Source organism: Lolium rigidum, chromosome 1, assembly GCF_022539505.1.
Source record: "Lolium rigidum isolate FL_2022 chromosome 1, APGP_CSIRO_Lrig_0.1, whole genome shotgun sequence".
Taxonomy (NCBI): Eukaryota; Viridiplantae; Streptophyta; class Magnoliopsida; order Poales; family Poaceae; genus Lolium; species Lolium rigidum.
Genome location: NC_061508.1, coordinates 353,975,965 through 354,002,413, shown reverse-complemented (window position 1 = coordinate 354,002,413; position 26,449 = coordinate 353,975,965). Strand labels below are relative to the sequence as shown.

At 44.2% G+C, this 26,449-nt stretch overlaps 3 protein-coding genes across 3 annotated transcripts; 1 reads left to right on the top strand and 2 right to left on the bottom strand.

Moving 5' to 3' along the window:
• Positions 1-2,379: 2,379 nt before the first annotated feature.
• Positions 2,380-5,164, top strand: LOC124684645. Its single transcript, XM_047218916.1, has 5 exons — positions 2,380-2,426; positions 2,899-2,967; positions 3,611-3,779; positions 4,616-4,820; positions 4,969-5,164. The coding sequence occupies exons 2-5, from the start codon at positions 2,954-2,956 to the stop codon at positions 5,127-5,129; spliced, it is 549 nt and encodes a 182-aa protein (XP_047074872.1). The 5' UTR covers positions 2,380-2,426; positions 2,899-2,953; the 3' UTR covers positions 5,130-5,164.
• An 8,275-nt stretch (positions 5,165-13,439) lies between these two features.
• On the bottom strand, positions 13,440-16,117 carry LOC124684644. The gene is made up of 5 exons (XM_047218915.1): positions 16,056-16,117; positions 15,366-15,431; positions 14,402-14,570; positions 13,806-14,007; positions 13,440-13,719 (listed from the first exon to the last, which is right to left on the bottom strand). The coding sequence occupies exons 2-5, from the start codon at positions 15,377-15,379 to the stop codon at positions 13,631-13,633; spliced, it is 474 nt and encodes a 157-aa protein (XP_047074871.1). The 5' UTR covers positions 15,380-15,431; positions 16,056-16,117; the 3' UTR covers positions 13,440-13,630.
• Positions 16,118-20,050: 3,933 nt separating this feature from the next.
• Positions 20,051-26,040, bottom strand: LOC124684643. The gene is made up of 5 exons (XM_047218914.1): positions 25,606-26,040; positions 25,327-25,453; positions 25,010-25,244; positions 23,199-23,246; positions 20,051-20,461 (listed from the first exon to the last, which is right to left on the bottom strand). Exons 1-5 carry the CDS (start codon positions 25,989-25,991, stop codon positions 20,349-20,351), a joined length of 909 nt encoding a protein of 302 aa, XP_047074870.1. The 5' UTR covers positions 25,992-26,040; the 3' UTR covers positions 20,051-20,348.
• Positions 26,041-26,449: the final 409 nt, after the last annotated feature.

The following is a 26,449-nucleotide window of genomic DNA, read 5'->3' as shown; positions in this document are numbered from 1 at the left end:
ACCATCCCTGGTAACATACTTAGCTCCTTGCATCATCATAATTCGTTGTTTACTAGTGTCACTTTCAAATATTATGAACCATGGGCAACCATTCCAATTGCAGTATTAACCATCAAACCTTGTAGCTTCATTTCTCACCTTTTAATATCCGCTCCTTCCCTAATGCTATAGGCAGGTAATGCACTTTTGAATTCTTTTCTACAAGAGAATAGCATACGAACTCTGAATGTTGGACTCTCCATATCAACTTATGGATTAAATGTCTTGAATTTGTACTTCAACTCAAGATGTTGCTGCTTTGTTAGTTCCAAATCATCATGATCTAGGCCACCCTAATCCTCCTTTTCTATTATTTCCGTGTGCTCATTATTGTCATTCACATCCTTGTCAACAAAAGAATTAAATATGTCCTCATCCCTATCTTCTGCATCATAGCCTCTATCATAAAACTCAAAATCCGTGTCTCCATCTCCAGCTAGTTAAAAATCCTCCCACTCAACCCTTTGTAGAAGTGATATCTCTAGCAACCTTTGGCACTTTCTTAGGGTTTATAACACGTGGGAGCTGTGTATCTCCATTTATAACCACGTCATCTCTCAATCCCTTCAGAAAATTTGTGTGATCAATGAATATGCACAAATTTGTGCGCTTCTTGGCAATTGCTGTCATTGCTAATATATGAACATAATTCACAATGTAGAATAAAACATCCAAGAAATCTTTCCCAGGCATGCACTAGTAGACGTGTAGTCTTTCAGTTATCTCATTCCCAAAAAACTTGATGAAATCATGAATCCAAATCAGCGAGAAGGTGCCAATGTCGCAGTTGTCCTAGAAATCACAACTATCATTGATGTAGCTCAGATTCTCTACTAGTCCAAAAAAAAATCCATTGTGATCCATTTGTAGTGTGAACTTGTCCGGGTCATCACCTAAATCATAAATAAATGCAACATTCGGTTATAATTCAGTTTAAATTGTGCGAAAGCATGCACACTACACTACTACGAAAAAAGGGTGCACAAAGGTGACACGTTGCACACTACTGAATTCAGTGATTTGCACACGAAATTCAGTTCACACATGATTACATGTTACGCACAACGTGACATGTTAAAAATTGAACTTTAAAAATCATTGTTGCACACTACTGAATTCAGTGCACGCGAATGTAAACAATTAGTCAATGAAATCCGGTTCAAATGTTGCACAAGATTTCCTTGTGCACATCGAAGCACAAAATTCATTTAAAGGTGAACACTTGCATCTGCGATTCAGTTAACACAAGAGAAACATGGCATGGTCAAAATCACATGTACCTCAAGATCTAACCTAACTTATTGCCTGCACTTCATCACTAGACTAACACAAACATCGAGATTAATCCACGCTATAGTATGGTTTGTTGGACGACCTACCAACCCGAAACAAAACATGCTCCAAATCGTCATAATCAGACACATCATCGGTGGAGCGGGGACCATCCCAATATCATCGTAATACGTAAACATTGAAGCTTTACCGATGAACAAGAAGTGGAATGCGGCCATGAACCCTAGCAGTGATGCTGGCCTCCACGAAAAGGGAGCGCACCAAAATCAGTGGAGAGAGGGGAGACAACACATACCGTAATGAAGAGGATCTTCTCCGTGAAGCTGCATGAGTAGATCGTTGGCCATCGTCATGGAGAGATGGCGCCAAAGCTAAGGACCAGCTCAATCCCCCCTTGTTGGACACGGAAAGGAAGTCACATCAAAATGCCACGGAAAAAAAAGGAAAGAGAGCGAGATTTATGCCTCATATTGTTTAGTCTACTTGATAAGTCGAAAAAGAATGAGTACTAGTAAATTTCCCTTGTCTATTATAAGGACCACCTAGTATAGTTTGTAGGTTTCGGGGGTGGTGGTGGGGGTTCTTTGTGAAATTCACAGTTTAGCATGATGCCTCATTGTCACTTTCGGATAATTTTTTTTTTCTGAGAAGACTTTGGGATAATTTTGTATGACTTTTTTTGACAATGATTTTGCACCCACTCTAGCACATTGTGCAAGCCCCTTTTTTTATGAAAAGGCACCCGGTGAAGAACTATTTGTACCCCGGGTGCAAATAGCTTTAATAAATACTATCTCCACTTTAAAATATATAAGTTTTTTTTACAGATTTAATTTAGTTTTCTATATAAATTATAAAAGCCTCGGATTTTGGAAACGGACCAATCGACGGGAAGCCGTACGGAACTGTACGGACCAATGGACGGGAAGCGAACAAAGCGAAAGCGGGTCCGTCCAAGTCCAATAATTGCTCGACCTCGACACATACTACACCCACTCTTCCACACCGCGCTGCGCTGCACACCAACTCACTCCGCCCGCTGCCGCCGCCGCCGCCGGTCCACACCGCGGGGGTGCCGCCGACCGAATCTGCAGGTGAGAGACCCCTACTTCACCCCCTCGAGGCCGACGCGCGGGCTATAATCTTGCACGGCGCGCGGCGGCCTAATCCCACTACGCCCTAGCACCGCTGCTCTCGCGCCGCCAAACGCCCCGGCCGGCGCTAGCACGCTAGCTAGGCTTTCTTCATCTAGCTTGATTCTTTCCATACTTGTGGTTTCCTGGTTGCGGGCTGGCTCCATCTCTTCCTCAACCGATTATTACCAGAAACGACGGATCTACTCTCATACTCTCATCATCCATGGCGCCCCTTCACCTCGCTCTCCCTCTTGCCCATTTTGCAGCCAAGCGTCGATAACACTAGCTTGTTGCAACGATCCTGATCACACGCGCGGCCACACACAGCACAAAACAGTAGCAGCCGGCCCACCCTTGCACAATGCGCTCATATTACCAAGTATTGCATTCCTGACTCATTCCTTTCGTTGTTTATGTTGACTAATACTAGGTCTCTTGATTGGTGGTTCCAACTTCTCTGCCTTCTTTTAGGTGGAGCTTCAACAATGCCTCCAAAAAGGTATGGATGTAGATGCCCTAGCAGATTGAAAGTTTGCGCATTTCCTTTTCAACAACACCAATGTGAGTGGTTTAAAGAAAAGTCAGATGTGTTTCTTGTCATATCAGATTTCATGTACCCTTCCTCTATAAATCGTATAAGCTTTAACAAGTAGCATAGCACATTTATATGATTTAGAGGCCCTTACTCTCATCAGTAGTATGTTCTAAATAGGTAAATAACTAACGGTTCTACGAGTCCATCACTTGGCTGGCTACAGTAGAGGATGCGCTCTAGCTCCAACCTGCATGATTGCTAGGTGCATATCATGTGGTACTGCTGTAGTAATGCGCTAGAGGGCATCCATGCAGGTTGATCGATAGATTGTCAATACAATCCAAACTGACAGAAAATAAGGATTTTGCATGCATGGCTTGGATGATCTAGGTCACTAGAACTTTATCAAGCAGCTGATAGATAGATAGGTTGTCGCTTAAGGCTCCCCCATTAAGGGCGCTCTCAAACCCGGGGAGTTCTTGTTCTTCACAAAGTATTTGCTGCTTCAGGGTTTTTTATGTGGCTTCGTGCCTTTTGTTTCCATGTGACCGAGTAATTCATTTAATTCCTGGTATAACATAAACTGATTAGAGCATACTTTTGCTAGTGTTGCTGAGGAGTTTGTTGGTCACCGTCTGCTTAGTCGAGTCCAGCATTTTCCTGATTCAAAAGATCTACCGCTTCCACTCGATATGGAGAAGTACGCCAAGGATGACCCTCCATGTCAGACAACGCTATGCACAAATGTGGCGGTGGAGCAGTACAACGCCCAGCAGGTATGTGCATCTGTGTTTCTTTGTGTATTAGCTTGCCAACCTTGTTCGTTGTGTTAGCCATAGCCTTGGGGCTTAACATTGCATGGTCAGAACCTAGAGATCTGAACACCACATTAGAGAAGTGGAATCAATTAGACATCATAGTAGATGGTTTGACCAGTGATGGTCATTGGATTTATGATGCCCATTGGTGCCTCTTCTTAAGAACTGTGGTTAGGCAGGTCGGTGCTAACCCAAACGTGTGTACACTAGTACACAAAGGCCTCCTCTTACGTTATATCTAAGGCACCGAGGCTGGTGTAGTGTATCACATATTAATTTCAGATTTTTGATTTGGAAAAATGATCATTGGGACTTTTAGATTTTTTATTTACCAAATAAGTCATAGCTCCAAAGACACTGAATTACTGTGCTTAAAATTTACTGTCATATGTCTGAATCAAAATAACTCGACTTTTTTAAGTTGCACATTCTTAAACCACATTTTTTAAGTTCTCAAGTGAAAATGCTCATTTGGACCATGTTACAGAATATAAATAACTCGACGTTTGGTTGCCAAAAACTTAGAAGTTCATCCAGAACTTGTGCGCATGTTGGCTGGTCTGTTCTTTTTACAGTTGCAAGGAGACGTTTCGCATGTGTGTGTGTCTTCTCCACTGAGAAATGAAATGCTCTACTGTTGCTGGTGTATATATATACCTTAGCCTGCTGCTAGTCGCGATAGGAGAGATGCATACCTTTCTTAGATTGTTTTGTTCTACAGCTTACTAGTATTATGTTTGCTATCACTTAATTTAGTGAATCAGTCTTCTTATGCTGTGCTCATGTATGCATAGGTGGAGAGTGGTAAGAAGATAAGGGGAGCTGTTGGAGTGGACAGTCAAATGTTTGTATTGTCTCAGGACGACCCAGTCAGCTACTGGCACCTATACTTCAAGGGGTCGGTGGGGAGGAAAAAGTGCAAGTTCTTTGCAGAGCTGAGCGGCGTAGGAGGGCCGAAGGAGCTAAGGACCTGTGTATTCGTGGACAAAGCAATTGCTGGTAAGTAGTACTCGAACTATTCTCACTTTGTACCTGTGATGTCACAGCTAGTAAAATTAACTTACAACCATGATGTAATCAGTAGCGTATTTCTGTGTATACATGCTATGGTATGTTTGATAGCAAATTGTATGTTATTTATCTGCAGCTTCTGTGGTGAACTGCGACCATTGCTTTGGAGGAATCTGGCACCCTCTACAAAATTTTCTTGGATGCAAAGAAGAAGAGGAGGAGGAGGAGGAGGAGCATAAGAAGAAGAAAAGAAAGCACGGCTGGGTTTTTAAGTTGGACTGGCTTGATTCTGATTAGCGTGCCAGGCAGGATTTTTGTTTTTGTATGATGCGTCAGGTGATCCCCCTACTGTGTATCGAAAGCTAGCAACCGGGTGAATGCTGCTGAACTGTGACCGTGGTGAGTTGGTCATCCCGCAGCTAGCTGCATATGTGTGTCCCGCAGCTATGATATTTATTGTCTTCGATAAGAAAAAGAACTTTTTTCTTCTTCTCCGAAATTACATCATGAATATTTTTCGGCTGGCCCAAGACGGTACACACGCGTCGTACTAACACTGAATGGGTATATATAGAGCAGCCGATGGATGGATAGTTTTTGTCTGAATTACACACAGGAACGACCGTGCGCAGCTCCAAGGGGATTTTTTTTTTGCCCAACATGGCCTCCCAGTATAATAATGTATCAACGTATGGTTCGCCTTCGCCGTGGAGAAGCCCCTGCACGAGTTACACGCACGTCGACACGATGAATTTTCGTTTTGTTAACTAACCCGGTCGATGTCGTGGCCAAGCCAGCAAGGTAGCTGGCCATCGATCGTGAGAAGTGAGAAAGATAATGCGTACTCGTCGTCGTTGGATGATACAGGTCTTGGGCTTGTACTCCTCACAAGTGGGAAAAAGATATTAAGTCGCCATCTCGTGACACTTCTTATGGATGGTTTGTTAACATTGCCGGAACCTAACTATGAGCTTTTATTGTCGGTCAACCTGTATATAAACATACATAGATTGTACATTTGGTCTTCATTCCGTCCTCCTACTAAAGCTTTAATTAGGGAGAATTTCACTTCCTAGTATCTGCACCAACTTGAAATGCACACAACCATTAAGCATGAGCACTAGATTTTTTTAAATCTTGGTTAAGATTAAATTATAGTCCTCAAGATAAATTGCATTAGTACTAGAATCAATCTGACTCGATCTCAAGTATAAATATGAACATAAATTCGTGCCTGTGAGGATTTAAACTCAGGTGATAGGTTTATACATACATTCCCTCAGCCCGTTGAGCTAGGCTCACTTCTATAAATAAAAAAAAGCTCTCTGAGAGGCTCCCATGCTGCTCCCTAGGGCGACACTGGGGCTAACCCTAACCGCCACCAAAATCTCCTCGTTGGTGCAGAGTATGCAGCAACGTTCACGATATCCAGCTTGACTTGGCAGACCATTCTCCTTTCGATGTCGGAGTTTACACGGCAACCACGTACGCCTCCTCCGGATGTAACATTTTTTCCGTACATTTTTTTTCCGAATGTAACACTTTCTTCTTTGTGTGTAAATATTTCATATTTTTGTAACATTTCTTTGCGGTATATCCAATACTTTTTCTACCTTATCCAATATTATGTAACATTGCTGCAATCTCTATGTATCATATATAAAAAAAATCGTTGTATCACTTTACACGTGCACGTGCTTGCACAACAAAAACAAGTAGCATAAGTACAGATTATGACACCGTATGTATAACTGAAAAAATTCCCCACAAAATTGTCTTCTCTACCGGCGATGGTGGCAGTGGCGTGGATGAATCGACCTTACTGGTCACCAGTCCACCACCGTTGGCACCGTCGGAGACCAGCTGGGCGCAAATCAGGAGTTGCAGCCACCATCGGCACCATCATCGCCGAGCTCGCAGTTGTCGGCAGCATCGGAATTTCTGTACCATAAGCACAAGTAGAAACTGCACCGCTGGAGAGGAGCTGCAGCGTTGGATGCCAACGCACACGCCCGTCCAGAGACGATCTTGGAGGGGCGTCGACGACAGTGGCTTGTGGCAGCGGTTGTCGGCTGCCAAGGAGGCAAGTGTGCGTTGGGCAATCATGGGTGGAGGCGGGAGCACGCGGTGGCCGAAGCGCCTAGCGCCGAATGGAGGAGCAGGCGTGGACGTATCTGTAGCTCAGCGGCGTGCGCGTACGAGTGGTTGCCGTGGAGTGGAGTAGTCAGCGCATAGGAGCTACACCGTCGTAGGCGATGCATTAGCCGGTTGGTGAATAGACTTTTCGGGCGCGTTTGGTAGCCTGCATCAGATTCCTGTACCACTGGCGCCGTGGGAAGAAGTCCCCTGCGCGTCGCAGACGGGCCATGGGCCATAAAAGCCACGTTGTTTGGTGGCATGCACATAGTTTTTTCGGCCCCGTGGAGATTTGGGCTATGCCTGTTTGGTAGGTCTGCTTTCAGGCCTTGAACAGCCCAGACCAGTGCTCCTGTTGTTTGGTTGCAACCCAGAATCTCCGTCTGCTTACCTCTTCCCTTCAGTGGTGAGGTTACCAGCGATGAACAGCACAAGCAAGAACACAATCACAATTCAGGCAAACTTAACACTGACCATAGTTCAACACACAGTCATAGTTCAGGACACAGGACGATCATAGTTGACGATACAACAGAGACGATCATAGTTCTACACACGACAGGAACAACAACTAGACACAGACATGGTAGCAGCGAGGCAGAACCAGGTAAGCTTTAGACATGACTTTCGAAGCACACCTGGTGGCATCGCCATGGTAACGATACATGGTCATCATCTTAGTGCATGTGTAGTCGAAGATGACCACACTGTACTCGAAGGAGGATGAGGAACTAGCCTACCTGCAGCTGATGAGCGACGGCGAAGCCCGCCCACCCCTGGTTGATGTATGCGTCATCACCTTCTCTCGCCTTACTCATTCTCCAGTTGCAGCCAGTTGATGGGAGGGTACATGGCAGGTGTAGTATTAAGTGATTTGGTGGGAGGGTAAAATGGTTTAAAAATTGTTGTTGACGATAATTTCAGCAGAAACTTTAGCTACTTTATTATAAGGTATAAATTGAGTTATTTCTGCAGTGTGTTACGTAAGAACCAGCAGAGACAAAAAAAAAACTACATTGCAACCTAGGAGTACGTTATTTGCTTCCTCGAGGTTATGAGCTTACACTCACTTCAGTTTGCTCTCTAGATAAGCTAATTACCCTCTAGATGTTGCATGATGTGTTGCACCCTTGCAAAAATAGTCATAACATTATTCTCTAGGGAAAATCCCCATCTCATTTGCGTATAACATAAAAACTTGAGTAGACAGGGACAACTTAGTTAATCATATGCAATTCCCTTGTTGAAATCTTATTACTAGTGATTTGATAAGAATGTCTTAAATTATATCTCAGCATGATGAAAAACAAGACTATACGGGTACATTACAACACTTGCAAAAGCCTGGAATTTCAGGATGAGGTCAAAGGGTCATATGGGCATTAAGAAATGAGAATCTTGGTATAATTCTTGCTAATTCTGAGAACCAAACCATCCACATATATAGAAACCGCACTAGCTCAATTCTGTTCACCCAATAATTTTGCCAAATGTAGGAAACTATTATTATTTCTCCTTCACAAATATATTGTTGTCCATGCTTCTCTCTTCACTAGAAATGTCATAGTCGATATTAAAAAATGTATTGTTCGCTCTTTTTTCAATTCCTCTTGGCGTTGCTACTTAAATGATCAAAGTTGCAAAAACGGATACTCAAATACATAAGTTACCACGAGACATTACAATCTTAGGTTGCAGAATAGTAAGGCATCCTAGTACTGTTATGCCCTCCGATGAACATATCTCCTTTTGGATGCTTGAGAATGTCATGACATGCATGGCAGCGCTTGTAATCCATGACCCCCCTCATCGTGTGGTTGATCTTTCGGCGTATCTGGTGGCATCCACCTGCAGATGGCGCAACATAACTCCATCATGATCACTAACCTTCAGGATTCATTGTTAATGCTATTGTCCAAATTAATCAAGAACAATGGAAGCATGTTTACTGATCTAGAATAAAAGAGACTCTAAGAACATACCGTAGCAGGGAACATCATCAATAGTAGAGACATGCAGGACACGCATCGGTTCTGTACCTTCGTGCGCCCCGAGATGGAGAACAAACATAAGCTCGGCGAAGAACAGCCTCTTGTTCATGTGAGCGTGACCTGGGTCGTCATTTGAGTGACTCTTCTGGGGAACGGCGGTGAAATTGACATGAGCGTACGTCGTCCCACATGCCTCGGAGAAGCAGTTGGACGTCAAGGCTTGAGAGAGCTCAAACTTGTGCTGATTGTGTTTACATTCTTTCCATCAGTAAGATTTAAAGTGGACCAAGAAAATAGAGCAAAAACTAGTATATGATCGAAACTGAGAGTGTACAGTTTTTGCGTAGATACATACCGTTGTCTTTCTGCCATTGTAATGCGCCAGAGCAAGCTGAGCAAAGTGTTGCACTTGCGCTGTATGTGAGACCTTGCGTGGAGCCAGCTGCGCCTCCATCTCCTCGGCGGTCAGGTGCTCTTCCCTGCAGGCGAAGTTATTTAAGGTACACTCACTCAATAGTCAATACAGTTGCAACTGAATCATATATACGAACCACTGCTTACTAGTAGTACTAGTATTAGTTATTTTTTCAAGTACAGTAACAGGATGTTTGGACCCTGATAACAGCAACTGCTGAACATGATAAGAAGAACGAAGTGAGCACTTTTTATTTTGTCAGATTATGGGTAAAACTTGCATTGTCCTTGGTTTCTCTGCATACTTGGTGGAGGAAATAATAATCTTTATCGAGCCATTATATCGTCGGCATATGATCTTGCACCCATCGGTGTCATCATCTCTGACCTCAAATTTAGGTTCAGTATGAACTTCATTCAGGTAAGTGTTGTTTTTGCTCCTCGCATTTGTAACAAGTTGGCTCATGAGCTAGCGGCTTTGGGTGTATGTGTAGCTCACGGAGACCATGTATTTATCCGCCTGGTAACCGCGATTTAGCGGTGTCTTAATGGAATACGAGTGTTCCATATCAAAAAGAATATCACAAATGCTTGTCGTCTCCATCGTCCGCCATAACAGAAGTTGAAGCCCAGTTTCACCGCCGGTTGCATCTCCCCAAATCTCTCCCACTTTACAGCCAAGATCCACAACCACCACTCGCCCAACCGCGCCATCGCATGAGAGGGTCGACCTCCCAAGTCCACCGCGGAGGACCTCTAACGACGCCATGAGAATATGTATTGCCGCCACTATATGCCCCTCTATCTTTGTCTGGTGGCGTCGCGTGGTGGTAACGCGTGAGAGGAGGGAGGGGGGTGGGGGAGGTCGTGGCGGCTAGGGTTGCCCCCATGTTGCCCTGGGTGGGGAGCGACACAAGACGGGTCTCTTGATGGGCTGAAGCACTTTGAAAGGATAGGGTGATGGCTATCCTATATAACTAAGAAGATCATCCCCACTTACATATTTCTCTCAACATGCAACCCCTCCACCTCAGCAGACCCCACTCAAACTGCCACGTCACTTTTTTTAGAAAAAAAATTCTCCTTCCTTTTCTTCCGTAACATTTGTTTCTGAGATCTTCCATACGACCTATCGTTTCCCCTCCCCACGCTCAGCCCAGGATCAGCATCGGCCGCCGGTTACGCCTGCACGACCTGATCGCCTGGCCTCCACTTCCTCTTCCCCGCTGTTGCCTCTCCACCTCCTCTTCCTATAAATCTTCCTATAAACCAATTTCTGTTCACGTCTCCACCAAAAACAGCCCTTGGGCTGGTTGTCCTGCTCTCCTGCTAAATTGCCCATCTACTGTCCTTTGCTTCTCTGATGTTTCTCTCCTGTCCAAGCTATGTCCGACAAGCAATCAAGTCTCTGTTTGTTCTATTCGCTTCTCTTTTGCTTTCCGATGATCTGCCATGCCTGATCAACAGGGACACAACCACGACGCATATGGCTTTCTCAGATGCCGCAAGGACCGGTTCTGGCAATAGCTGCTACCAAATCCATGATTTTTCTACTTATTATCCACTTTATTGCTAGAGAGGTTCTTTGTTATTCCCTTACTATTTGTGTATGCGAGGTTTGAAGGATCATACATATGATGTTCTGTCATTGCTTTATATAGCCTCAGTTTGTACATTCATTAGATTGAGTAGAGCAGGCAGTGAAAACTACTCCTTAGTTATCGCCTCACTACAGCAGGTGACCCAACTATTTTTTGAAGGCAATCTTCAGGTGGATTTTCTGACTGGAGCCTTCATGTGGATATTTCTTGCAACGAACCTGCAGGCGTAAGTTAACATGGTATTTTTTTTTCTTTGTATGTTTTATTTTTTTATTAACATAGATAGGTCTATTATTTCCTCACTGTAAGTTTGATTTTTTTATTCACAATCTTAATCCAAATTTCGTTCAAGGGAAACAGTTTTTATAAAGTTAAAGGTTCATGTACTGTTTTCTTTGTATGGGAATAAATAGGATGTCATTCCCATGGTTCTATGTTTGTACGCTAATCTTTCTGTTTCAGTTGAGACTTGAGAAATAATCACTTAAGCCATTCAAGTAGCCTTCCACTGTAATATGGTACAAGCAATATCTTCGGTAAAAGATTTTCACCACCTAAACAAATGTTAAGCGAATCAATCATATGATTCCAGTTATAGGTTTTGCATGTAATTACAAGTGGACTTGGTTACTTCTTAAATTCTTTTGCTGGTTACTTTTCTCACCGCGGAGTGCACTATTCTCTTTCGTTCAACAAGAGAGTATTTCCATTCTTTCAATTATGCCAACAATTATGTAAGCTTGCTTCTGATCTTTCACTTGCTCTGAGGTAGCAGTTCTATATTTTCTATTTCATAGTGCAATCTTAATATTTTGTCCAACACAATTGTCCGTTGGCATACCTGTTTTTTTCAAATTTTTCTTATCAGGAATACTACTTGGTACATAATGGCATGCTGCTCACCAATTTTCTGTCAAACTGAGAAGCAGGATGCTTTATCTTCAGAAGTAAGGCCTCTTCTCAGAAGTAGCCATAATTCTATTTTCTTTTCAGTTGATCTTTTATGATTTATCAATTGGTACCCGTGTTAATTATGCACTATATACATTAGATTATGTTCCTTTTCTCTGAATTGTGTACCCTTTACAAGAGTTATTAATATACAAGTTTGAAATGTGCACCTCCTAACACCTTAGTATACAAGTGTGCAGAACTTCACAATAGGTTATATAAGAGCTGATATACAAGTTTGAAATGTGCACCTCCTAACACCTTAGTATACAAGTGTGCAGAACTTCACAATAGGTTATATAAGAGCTGACATCTAATGTCGGATTAGTATAATGCGTATTAACCAAAATTTGAAATTACATTGTCCTGATAGAACCTGTCGTCGCAGGTCAGGTGGATATATTTGTGTGGAACTGAACCGGGAAGCTCTCCTCGATGATAATCTGAAAAATAATGTCAGAAAAATTGTGTGTGTTTACCAGAAACCTACTCTTAGTAATTGTTCGTACTTACTTGCCAGATGGATTGCGTGTGTTTACAGTTTGCATGATGTAGGCCATGTTGCAGATTATGGAACACAAGAATTGATCTCTCTCAAAATCAATAGATTCTTTTAGTTCATTTTGTTTTAGGAAGTGTACGACAGCCTACTAAGAAAGGTGAACCTTAACTATAGTCCATTCACTATAAGTCCGCTTGATCGTTTGTGTTGATACATGCAAGTGTACATACATACTACATCACACAATTCATGGGAGAATAGGGTTGTGATGTAAGAGATGTCAAAATCATGATATTTTGATTTTGCTTCGTTCTGTCGCGAGGTGGTTCATGCAAGATTATGGCATAATACTTTTTTTTTCTTCTTTTTGACTCTAAGAGTTGAACACATATGATGGTTAGTTCGACTGTATAATTGATCTCACCCACTCACAAGATTTAGGAAACTGATATATATCCTGATAGTTAAACACCAGAGCTTCCAGGGGATTACCCATTGAAGACTACCAAATACATATTTTGCGTACATGAACAAAAGAACCCCGATATTTAAATTCACCGCATCTTATGCTACCTATGCTCAATAAATATTTTCTGATAATACAATAATAAAAATGTAATTATTTCCTATTGTGAGTTATGATATTATTAATACAAACATTTCTCTGAAATACAAACAAAGATCATCCAAATATATTGCCCACAATTTCTGCAGCAGCGCGCGGGGAATTATCTATTAATCACTAGTTTTAGTTATTAGCTAGTCATGGTTTCATTGATTTCCACAATGTGTCTGCTCAAGAAATTAATATGCCGTTACCACATGGCATATGTGGAAGCTAACATCAAAATCAATATATCTATAAAAAAACAGTTAATTTGCTCCATCAGCATTATCCGTTAAAATGGTGCGGGTTAACTGCGTGTGTCACGCTGTTCTCTTCTTGACTCAGGATCACAGGACAAATTAAGTACTACTAGCTACTAGTTGTAGTGTACCGGCACAGAGGTGGTTGTCTAATCAATCCACGTCATCCTGTGGGATAATGAAAGGGCCAAGTTCTGGCGTCCACCCAACTGAGAATGTGCACAACCAAATCACTACAGATTAATACAAAGAGCTGATCGAACACATAGACAGCAAAATCCATCTGCTAGCTAGATCCACAAACTCGCCAAAATGAATCAAATCTGGGGCTCTCGGCTACATGCATACAACATGCTTCGACCCAATGAATCCTCCTAGAGGGTGCCAAATCCCTCCGAAGCAGTGGTCGCAATTCACAACGGAAGCTGCAAATATATAGTCACCGTCAGTATCAATATATAGTACGTGTACCCAAAAATGCATCTCAGCTGCAAACAATGATGGTTACCACCTCTTGTTTTATCCACCACCTCACATATCCTTAGAATCTCGGGTCCTCTTTCGCCACTCAGCTCAGCAAAGTACCTCAACCGTTTCCGTCCAACAGTTCCCTTGAAGTACAAGTGCCAGTAGCTGATTGGGTCCCTCGGGTTCAAGATGAATATGTTGCTGTCAACTCCAACTGCATTATTTATCTTCTTCTTATCATCCACCTGTGCAAGCATACACGAGTACAAGATAAGAAGATTTTATATCATCGGGTGCAGAGCAAAATATCTAGGATAACTGACAACTCCCAGGAGCATCAAAAGAACTAGCTCAACAACAACAATGGAAAAAGCATTTAGTAAAAACATGATGTATCAAGAGGCTCAGACTGCCGCACAACAACACCATCATTGAAGTTCACACTGTTCACTTTCAAGAAGAAAAACAGCAGCCTCATTGAACAATTGTTGGAAACCCCCGCTTCTCTAATGATGTGTTCTGATCTCTAGGTTGTGATCATGTAATGTTAAGCCCTAATTAAGGCTATGTCCAACGCACTGAACAATTGTTGCCAAGCCTCATATTGTGTAATACACAAAGAAACACAGATGCACGTACCTGGTGGGCGTTGTATTGCTGGACCGCCACGTTTGTGCACTGTGTCGTCTGACAAGGAGGATCGTCTGCACTGTAAGCTACCATATTGAGAGGTATTGGTAAATCTTTTGAATCGGGAAAATGGTGAAGTCGACTTAGCAAACGGTGATCAACGAACTCCTCGCCAACACTGTGAAAGACATAGGCATGTTCTGATCAGTACGTTCTACTTCAATCAATTATATATACCAGTAATTAAATGCATTACTTGGCCATACGGAGACAAAAGGTACAAAGCCACATAAAAACCCTGAAGCAGCAGAGATACGTTGGGCAGAACATGAACTCCCAGTTTTGAGAGCACAATGGACAGGGGCCTAGCTACTTTACATCAGTAGTACAATCATGTACCCTGAACTCTATTGTAACAAGAGATCCACACGGAAACAAGAACATTCTGAGTGATGTCCAAGCAATGAAGACCCGCAGGTACAGGCCAGTTGATGAGGCCTGACGGCTACTAGCTAGCAGTATGTATACCACACTGATCGGTCAGCCATTTGAACCAGTTCTAATAACCTAGATCCAAGCCATGCACAGTCTTTATTTTCTTTCTGTTTAGATAATGATAGGCTTGCGTATTACTACCACATGATGTACATCTTGCTAGCTACGAAGGCTAGAGCAAGAAGGTATCCTCAGCCATGTGATGGATTAAGAAAGCTAGGTGTTGATTAAATCAGAAAATAATCAGGGGAAAGGAATTTAAATCATGTAAATGCATTACAAACTAGCATGTTCTCAGTTCCACGTTAAATCAGTATGGATATATATGCTATACATTGTGCCGCCACATGTTAAATCTGATATGATATTTAGATGAATGGCACATTAAAATTGACATCATAAGAAAAATTCCTAAACTGCTCATGTTTGTACTGTTGAAAAGAAAAGATGCACACTTTCAATCTGGGTACATACATACCTCTTGGCAGCCATTTTTGCAGGTCGACCTACATACAAGAAAAGCTTAAACCACCAAACAGGAAACCTATGAGTCAAAAAAAGAAAAACAGGCAACCTATGAGTCAAAATAAATGATAAAAAACTGAGTCAGTCAATGCAATTCTATTTTATTAGTAATCCGAGCGAACTTAGCTTTAAATACACTGTAGTGAGGGTTTTGCATCGTGGAAGAGAGGTCTGTGACCATCACTAATTAAGCCCAGAAAAACGTTAAGCTAGTACACTGCTTCATATTGCTACTGCGTGTGCGCAAGCTCGCTGCAACAGGTTTAGTAGCTTGTTAACGGCGTGTGGCTGTAAACGAGGCAAAGCGGCAATGTGGGAGGCCGGGTGGGAGGATGTGGAGGGACGACGTACGTACGGTAGATCCGTTTATCCTAGATGGCTCGAGGTCTCCGCTAAATCGCACGAAGAGAACCACGAGTAAAACAGAATCAAGGTGCTGCTTAAAAACCAGTCAAGCCGGATCTGGCAGGAGGGCGCGCGCTCGACCACGGCGGTGAGCTCGCTCACGCACTAACTTCGGCGACGAGCAGCGGTAGGGCGCCGGCCTTGGACCGCCGCAGGCTCGTCGTTCAAGCATATAAAATTAGCTAGCAGCCGGAGGAGAAACCTGCTGCGTCGGCGAGGGGAATTAGCGGGCTCTCACCTGCAGATTCGGTCGGCGGCGGCGGCGGCGGCGGCGGAGCAGCGGAGACAGTGTGGTGTGCAGCACGGTGCGGAAGACCTGGCTCTCACCTGCAGATACGCGCGCGCCTCGGTCGGGGAGCAGAGCAATAATTGGACCCGCTTTGTTCGCTTCCCACCGATTCGTCCGTACGGTTCCGTAGAGCTAGGGTTACTGTCTTTTTTCCCATTTATTTTCTTTTCCTTCAAAAATAATAACCCTGTGATTTAGTATCTGACTTCCTAATTAAGACATGTAGCCTTCACCCCATATCCATACCCTGTCATCTCTGATTCTCCGCTTCGCCCCCTCCAAACTCATCCGCCACCGCAGGAGAATGACATGGCTTTTTCTCATTCCACTAATATGGTGGCTGGCCAACTATAGCTGGGGTGGCAACCTTGAGTCGACAGCCCCTGTGGCCGCTGAAGGACATGTATGATCTCGTTCAACTCGGTTGTGACATTGGCCGCTGAAAGACACGATATCGTTCAACTCGGTTGTGACATTGACGAGTTGGCAGCGGAGGCAAGGCGACTCAAACGAAGGTAGGTCTTCCCCGCACCTTGAAATCAGGTGAAAGATTTGTCGGAGTAGGTGACAATCATTGGCGGAGCTACGGACAAACTGGGTTGTGGACCACCAAAGATTTTTGCGAACAAAAAAGTATGGCTATGTAGGATAGGCCTAGCCCACTAACATGTAATCCATAGGCCCTTATGTTGCCTCAATACTATCGGTAATGCCATGTCTACGTCAACTCGTCTATTGTTCGGCTTTCTGCCATTAAGTAGTGGCACCGAACACTAAGATGCTAGGTATATATATTTTTGGTGCAAGAATTGGGGGGATGAGGGAAGCAATGGAGAAACAGCGGCCCAGCCGGCAGTAGTGTCACCAGAGTCATGGGGGCAGGGGTTTGCTAGAGGCACGGAGATGGCACATTGGTGAGGGTTCCAATAGCCAGGCACTAGCAACCATAGCCATCCAGCGAATCGAGCCCTTATAGGCGACATCACGTTTTTTTTAACAAGATAGGCCTCAAAGGACCTAGACTTTCCATTACTTCAGGGGTGGATAAACACTTACAAAGAGAACCTCAAGAATGGAAAATTTACAACAAGGGCCTCCATGGTAACAAAGGGCACCCTAAAATAGATCGCAAAAAACCCGATCAAGTCCCTAAGCACCACCGGCGAGACGCGGCCTCTAGCAGCCAGAGCTTGTGAGGACATCGCCACTTGGCTGAGACGGAGCTTGTGAGGACGCACCAAGGCTGGAGAAGATCCTCCACTTAAGAAGGAAGAAGCATGGGCAGCCGCTGCTGCCAGGCGCGACGGGGTCACCCTCTAACCAGAAGTAGCGGCAATATACCGGTGGCGTGCCAAGCACATGCCACTAAGGCTACTTTTGGCACACGACCAAGATGTTATCCTCTACTAGTATACTCCTCTCTAATCTTCATGTCCGAGTAGTTTTCTTTCTTTCACCAATTTCTTAGCAATTTCATAGGCATATATGTTTATCCTCTAATTTTAACCAATAAGAGCAAACGTATCGAGCAATAACTAATCTCTAATGAAGTGGTTTGGTTGCGGAAATGATCTCTTCTCCTTTAGCATGGCCTACCCATCATTTTATTTAAACCTCCGCCGATGGTGATAATGATGCTTCACCATGGGCAACCTAGAAACGTGATCTTTGGGGATGTGGCCTCCTAATGATTTGTGGCGTGCATTACAACAGGAGAGTGGTGTGGTTCTCGAGGACTTTTTCTAGACGGAAAATATCCGAATCGTCATAGAGCTTCATATATGGTCATTTGTTCTTCATCTCCGGGACGGATGTGGTCTTCCGGACCCATTCGGCTACTTACCGTCCACAACCATCACCGCTAGGCCGGCTCAGGGAGGAGTGTCAACGGCGGCGCGCCGTCGACACCGGCTCCAAGATTTCCAACACAAGCTTCTTGGGTGGGAATCGATAGTTGCAGGTCATTTTTTTTATGCTACTACATGTAAACTGACATTTCTTTTAGTGCCTTTTGACACAAGTTTATTTTATAATAATCTGGAGATGAGTGCATCTTTAGTTGGTGTACAGGCAGAGCTAATTTTATTTTCTATAAATGATAAGAAAAAATAAAGTACTACCGGTCATGGATCAAGTCAAATTATGCATGCACTCAACATTTTCTTAGCCGCATAATTATGGGCACAGTCAATATCTAAAACTTTGAATACTAGTATTTGTATAAGATATGGAGCGTGCGAACAAAATAAAATTTTACGCTGCAAATTTATTTAATTTTACAAGCAAAATGATAGTCACATGCTGAAGTGCCATACGCGTCTTATGTATTGCACGGGGAGAGTACCCCAAAATCGAAAACCTCTTCATACAAGTAAATAAAATCCAAGAAAAAAATGATGAGATAGATATACTACAACAACTGAAATCTCAAACTGAAACGCAACTGTAGAAGGGGGAAAAGACAGCGAGGATGACGTCAAGATCGTGGTGGCGCGTGCTTGTGGGTGGTTGGTTGGGCGGAGCACTTCGGATGAACGGGGTGGTGGTGTTGGGGGTTGGGAGAAATCCTTGTTGGCCTTGCCGACACCGTCGCGGTGACGCCCGAGGGCGCCGCCTTGCCTTCCTGGAGGGCGTCGGGTGTACCCCCTCGCCCAATCCCCTCCGTGGACCGGGGGAAACCCTAGGATTAGTCCGGACAGCAGCGGCGTCATCGTCGTCCTCCTTGTTGAAGGTGTTGTTTGGTACGCGGTAGTTCGGAGTGCTAGGAGTGTGGTAGGACTTTTCCGGGATGCGCAGCGGTGGCGGGTTGTCCTCGTTCTTGTCGATCTGCCGGTGTTGGCATTCTTTTTCTTTTTCTTTTTCTGTGTTGGTTCCTTTGGGCTTAGTTGTGATGCGGCCCCAGTATGCTTGTTGTATCGTGGTTGCTATATTAATATAGCGGGGCGAGAGCCTATTTCGAGGAGGGGGAAAAGACAAATGCTCAAATTGGACCCTGAATTAACACTTTCAACGTTGAACTTCTCTTTTTAATGTCTCGAGATACATGTTGAGCGGAATTCGTTAGTCCCGTGTTAAGCAAGAACGAACGAGACAGCTGTGCAGTGCAGCTAGTAGAATGATAGTTGAGACAAGCCGGTGAGAGAGTGGATAAATGGAGGCCGAGCTACATGTAGCTCTTTATTTTCAAAAAATTGGAAATCATATTTTTTAAGTTTTTAAAAAATCCAAAAAAATCATGAATGTAGCCAATGATGAAATCTACAAACATGCAGAATCTGATTGTGAAATTCTTAGTACTTTAGGCTACATTAAAATATCAAATGTGTAGATCTGGAAATAGTGAATAGTGCACATTTCAAAACTATAAAACCTAGTCAGATTTTGTCATTTTTGTGTAGCCTATAATACAAATAATTTCACATTAAAAATTTGCACGTTTGTAGATTTCATCATTGTACATCCAGATTTTTTTTTCAGATTTTTTTTGAAATTTAAAATTATGATTTCCGAATTTTTGAAAATAAAGGGCTACATGTAGCTCGGCCTCCTTTTACAGTTTTCGCAAGTTTTGGTTAGTTTACTTTTCATATTTTTGTTTCTTTTTCCCTTTCTCATTTTATTGTACTTTTTATGACCTTTCTTTTATTTTATACTTTTGGTATATTAATTTTTTATCTATCGCAATGTTTTCAGAATTACTTAATTTCTTGCCGAGGAAAATACATGGAAAATTGTGTGTTACCTGAAGATTTTCAAAATTCATGAGTATTTATTTTTAATGGATAACCTCCTCTTTTCACACTAGCTTCATGTTTGTGAAGCTCAGCACCAAATTGGAGCGGCAAGAAGAACAATGAGATGCAAATGGAACCAGTCGTGTGTCTACAGGTCCAACATGTCGAGGCTGGATATGTTGAGTAGAAATATAAGTCAGAAACCAGGAGGATTCTTGAGACAGCAGTAATTGGCAATAACAAAGGTTCACCATGGTAACTACAGTAGCACTTGTTTGAAACATATTTGGTTTCAAACTACTCACTCATAGCCTCTAAACTGGAAGCATGTTTAGAGCACACATGACAATAACTTACCGGGAGCCCACTCGTTTGAAGCATAATTGGTTCCAAACTACTCAGGCATAACCCTATAAACTGGAAGCATGTTTACATCACACATGACAATAACTTATCTCGTCACATCACACATGCCGATAATAATTTTTAATTTTCCACCAATTCAGACTTAAGTTGCAGAGTAGTAAGGCGTCTTGGTGCTATCATGTCCTCCGATGAAACTGTCTCCTTTTGGATGCTTGAGAATGTTGTGACATGCATGGCAGCGCTCATAATCCATTAGAGCATCTCCAACAGGCGCGCTATATCGCGGCGCGCTAAAACCAAGAATCCGCGCGCGGTAAACAGATATGGCGCGCTGTGCCGTTTTTTCCTCCGCCGGGCGCGGCAAAATACAGCGCGTGCGCGCGCAGGAAAAATGGTCCTCCGCCGGGCGCTGCAAAATACAGCGCGCGCGGGCGCGGAAAACAGATTTCTAGTCTATTTTGCATTCACAATTCATGAAAGAAATGACACAATTCATGAAATAAATGACACAAAGTGCAACAACATCACATAGTTCAACAAGGACACACAAAATGACGTAGTTCAACAATGACACACGACATATGGTTCAAATGGACAAAGTGAAACAATGCATATCACAAATGCATATCACACTTCCGCATTTTCCAAGTCAACACCTTCTTCTTCGTCCTCGTCATCTTGGGTTGAAGGAGGAATAGTAGCATTCATGGAAGACACGAAGCCTCCCGGTGGTGCTCCCATACTCCCGTACACACCACTCACGGAGCCTCCCATGGTCCCTCCAAACACTCCTCCATAGCTTGATCCTCCCATGCCGGCCATGCCTCCATAGCCTCCCATGCCGGCCATACCTCCCATGGAGGGCATGGGCATGCTTCCCATGCCGGCCATGCCTCCCATGGAGGGCATGGGCATGCTTCCCATGCCGCCCATGCCTCCCATGGTGGGCATGGGCATGCTTCCCATGCCGCCCATGCCTCCCATGCCTCCTCCAAACATGCCTCCTCCAAACATGCCGGTGGTGGAAGTGTTCATGTTGGCTAGCAACAATCTCTTTTTGGCCAACACTTCATCGCGAAGAAGGTTGACGTACTCCTTTTGCCTCTCATCCATATGGGAAGTATCCATCAAGAAAAGCTTCCTCTCCTCCTCCGCTAGGCGTGCATGCTCCTCGGTGGCTTGCCTCTTCTCCTCCAAAGCCAACTTCCTCTCCTCGTTGGCGGCAATCCTCTCCTCCAAAGCGGCTCTCCTAGCTTCAATAGCATCCATAGCCTCTTTCTCCAAGTTTCGTTGCATCTTTCTATCTTCATTTGCTTGCAACCTTGCATTTGCAATCCTCTCCATAGCCATGGCAATGTCATCATCTCCGGCCTTCCTTCCCTTCATTTCCTTGCCGGTCTTCCTACGGGCACATTCCTCCGCCCATTGTTGATGGAGTGAGGAGTGGAGCTTCTCTTCTTCCCTTCATCACTTGAATCATCATCGATGATTGTTGCATCACCGGTAGCATTGGCCGCCATAGTTGCCGCATCCAACTTGCCGCGCGTCTTCCACTTCTCTTCATTCCCTAGCACTTCATAGCAATGATGCAAGGTGAATGGCTTGCCAAGAATCTTGTTGCCTTTCTTGTTCTTCTTTCCCACATCCCTAAACAATCCTTGAGCCATGGAGTTCTACACATATGCGCAAAAGAAAATAGATGAGCCATATGAAGTACAACCGTATTCTTCTCATATGAGCCATATGGTGAACATAGTAGAGTCACTTACCCTATCATTCTCATTAGTGCCACTCGGATTGAGAACATCGATGTTGGCTTGCACGCCCGCCCATTTTTGGCAATCGGTGTTGATACTGGGACCAACGGGACCGAAGTGAGCGCATGGTTCGCTCGATCCCACTTGTGTTTGTATTGAAGTACTCCGTCATCCTCATCCAATATGTTTCTCTTGTTTGATCGGTACCGGTTGTTGGATCCATTCCAATTGTCAACCACGTCTTGCAAAGCAACTTGTCCTCCGCTATGGTGTAGTTGGCGGCCCGGCAGGAGGGCGAGGTTCAATCAACCCTTCTCCTTCCTCATCTACATCCTCATATTCCTCCTCCCCATAGGCGGCTTCATCGTCATGCAAGAACGAGGATCCAACATTCATTGTCTCCATGAATGCCGCATCATCCACTCTACATTGCAATGAAATTCATTACCATCGGCTAGGTATGCATCTAAACCACAATTCGACAAAAAAGAAGTGTTTTTTACCTCTCGGGCATTTCACCATCCACCATATGTGCGCCGCGCGGTTGCCGGGACGGAGGCGTCGGGCGGGTCGGCGGAGGAGGAGGAGGAGAAGGCGCCGGTTCGGCGCCGGAGGAGGAGGGCCGTCGGCGGGGGACGGGCGCCTTCGCTTTCTTCGGTGGCGCGACGGCGGCGGGGCCGACGTGAGGCCGTTTCGTTGACGGCGCCCTGCCCTCCGGCGCGGGCCGCGCGTTGCCGGTGCCTCCGCGCGGCCATCCGCGCCGCGCGCCGGCGCTGCGTGTAGTGCCCGCGCGGCGGGACGAACGGCGCCCGCGCGGCGGCTCGTTGGGTTCCCGGCGTCGCGCCGCCGCTAGGGTTTGGCGGCGGCGCGGCGGAAGTGGCGGCGGCGGCGGAGGGTGTGACGAGTAGGGAGGGGTCGGCGGGTTGCCGGAGGGGTCGTCCATCGTCGGGATCGCCGGCGGCGCGCGGAGACGACGGATTGGGCTCGGGCGACGACGCGGGGGAGGAAGTTTCAGCGCGGGGGATTTTTCGCGGTTGGACGAGCGATGCCGCGCGCGTAGCCGACGCGCCGGATATGCCGCTCCGGATTGTGCAAAACGCCGCGCGCCCTAAAAATTTTACAGCACCGCGCCGTTTACCGCGCCTGCTGGAGCGCCTGATTCTGTCCCGCGCGCGCTATATCGGACGTTTTTATGCCGCGCGGCCTATATAGCGCGCCTGTTGGAGATGCTCTTACCCCCCTCATCTTGTGATCTATCTTCCGACGTATCTCGTGGCACCCACCTGCAGAGCAACACAAGTAAGCACACATGATATTTGAAAATATAATATGAAGTACTACAAGATTTCTGTATAAGCTACCACTATGGATGGTACATAAGATTTCTGTATGAACAAAAGTGTTCTTCATATATCACTAAAAACATGCAGCAAACATAGACTAGCAAACTGCATATACAGCACTACAAGAAAATAAATATTTACATGGTACTCTCGCCGATATTTTGCATTTGCCTTCGTTCTCACCTTAGGTATTTCATATGTGCATCCATTCTCACCTTATAATATTCTGTAATTCCATGCAGACACCACACACTGAATTTACATGTTTAACACACTTTGTCTAATAAAAACATCATGGTTATGCAGTTATTGGTTGTTTCTGAATTTGCATCTGTTTTAACCTTCTTATATTCAGGATTTGCATGAGGACATCATACCCTTGTAACTATTTTAATTACAGCGTATGCATATTCATGCTCATGAAGTTGTAGGTTGTTTCTGAATTTGCATCTATTTTAACCTTCTTATATTCAGCATTTGCATGAGGACATCATACCCTCGTAATTATTTTAAATGGCAGCATATGCATATTCAAGTGGCCAATGCAAATACGTTTTGTTCCTGCTCTTTTTACAGACTTTGTTGCATGTATTACTAGAACTACGGTGTCGAGAATGTGAAAACTGATAACCTTGATTGTGATGGCACATGTAGATGCACTCTCAGAAAATACCTAAGAAATGTAATACAGTAAAATCATGCACTTTTATTACAATTAAGTCCTCATATAAGCACCTGATCCACTTCTCTCAAAGTAGAAATTAATTGCACTTTTATCAGAAAGAAGGTCTTTCTGGCACTCTATCTTAGCAGCTCCGATCTCTTTATTCATAGGGCTTGCTAGATTTCTTTGTTCAAAGCGCAACATCTAAGCTGTCGTGATCGATGCTATTAAAAGCTAGCTGAATTTCCTCTTTTCAAATTATGAGAAACTACATGCCATGTGAAATTGTGGAGCATGACCTACAAGCGTAAGAAGGCAGCCTCACCAGGAGCTGCACCAGCCCAAGGTGGGGGTGCACCAAAAATCAAGCCAGAATAAAATTAAAGGTATGTTTGCCTCTTTATTCAGAAAGTTTAGATTAATTTCTGTATTTACAAGTTAATTTTTCTTTTATCTCAATTTAAGGGTCTAAGCCATAATGCCAAGCACTAGCAAGCAACAGCGCAAGTCAGCATAATCCACAACAGGTCAATGGGAACTCAAACCTCATTCCCCTCTTATCATACATAAACTTAAGATCTAATCTACCAGCCATAATATTGTGGTCTTACTCATTCATGCCTACGATTAGTTCCGATGCACAAGAAAGAGCACATTACAGGCAGCTTCTCTATGATTTGACTCATCATGTTGAGTGAGGAATGGTACACGGCAACATCTAAATTGGTATTTGTATGCTATAATCAGTTAGTTTACTACACATTTAACAAAACAACATTCCTTAGTTGTTAGATGTACATAACCGACAAGGAGATCCAAAATGCCTACTATTATCGATTAGAGTATCGCTTAATCGCCTAGGACCAAGAGTCAGTAACATTTGCTTGGTCACTTATAAAGATGAGAGCTTTAGTCACCAAGAAGCAAGTTGTTGGCTGCTAAACACAACAGTAAAATAGGGGCATAACTATAAATTTAGCTGATAGGGGCAGCACCATAGCGACACCAAAATACATAGCAAGAGATTCGGACACCATACCAAAACAAGGAGCATCATCAATAGTGGAGACTTGCAGCACACGCATAGGCTCGGCATCCTCACATAACTGGAGTTCTGGAATTAGCATAAGCTCGGCGAAGAAGAGTCTCTTCATCGGTTGATCACTCTGATTGTTCTGGGGAGTGGCTGTGAAGTTGACATGAGCATATGTCGTCCCACAAGCCTCGGAGAAGCAGTTGGACGTCAAGGCTTGAGCTAGATCATACTTGTTGTGCTGCAATTTTTGTAACACGATCGTACTTGTTAGTGAACTAAGTGATAACGCAATTACATGGATATAGGTTTTGGATGCATACCTCTGCCTTTTTGGCATTGTAATGCGCCAAGGCAAGTTTAGCGAAGTGTTCTAGTTGTGCTAGATGAGGAGAGCCCTTGCGCTCAGCAAAACGTGCTTCCATCTCCTCAGCAGTCAGCATCTCTTCCCTGCAGGTGAAGTAAGGTGCTTAGCATGGTCTACTTGATCTGTATGAAGTGACAAGGCACAGTTTTATGCGATGAGACATACACCTATCTATCTATATGAACAAACTGATAAAGGCACTGTAGTAGACGACAAAGTGGTGCTCCTTAATTACTTGGTGTCGCTTAGCTGGATGGGGCGGAGGACGATATCCTGCGGCCTGGTTCTGGCGATTCTGCGGTAGGAGGCTGCTACCTCGGCTTGGAAGGCCAGGAAGCCGATCTTGGCTTCCTCCGAGTCGCACCCGTTGGGGTCCATCGCCTCAAGCTCGTCGGCCTTGTCCAGGAACCACCGGCTCCTCTTCTCGAAATCCATGCCCCCCAGCACAAGTCTGGCCTGCATGTCCGGTGTCAGGACGCGCGGGATCCTCTTCCATCTCCCCGGCGTCCTCTTCCTCACCATCGCCGCCCCACTGGAGCCGCCGCCACCGCCGGCCGAGGATCCTCCTGGGAAAGTAGGAGCAAAGGCGGGGGATTCCATCGTCGCAAACGATGTCGGCATCGCCTCTCCGTCGATCTAATCTAAAAACAAACAAAGACGACCGCGACCTCGGAGAATTGGATTGGGGATTTGGGGATTTTTATTTATTATTAGGTCTACAGGTGATCGGTTCGGATAGGGCTGCGGTGCCAACTCGTATTCAGAGGGCAATTACCGTTCGTCGGTGCGTGCTATGGGCCGGCCCCGGCCTGCTCAGCCCAGTTTACGTTTTGATCTACGTACTTGTTTTTATGATTTCAGTTTTCGGTTTATTTTTCGTGAAAGATTCGAAAATTATAAATTAAAATAAATTGAATGATGTGCTGATTTAAAATGCCCAATTTTTAAAAAAGTCCAAATTTTCTAAAAAAATACATTAAAAATGGGCACATTTTATAATCTTCAAATTTAAAAAAATGCTCATATTTTAACAAAACTTCAAATTGTGGAAAAAAAATGTTCATATTGTTTTGGAAATA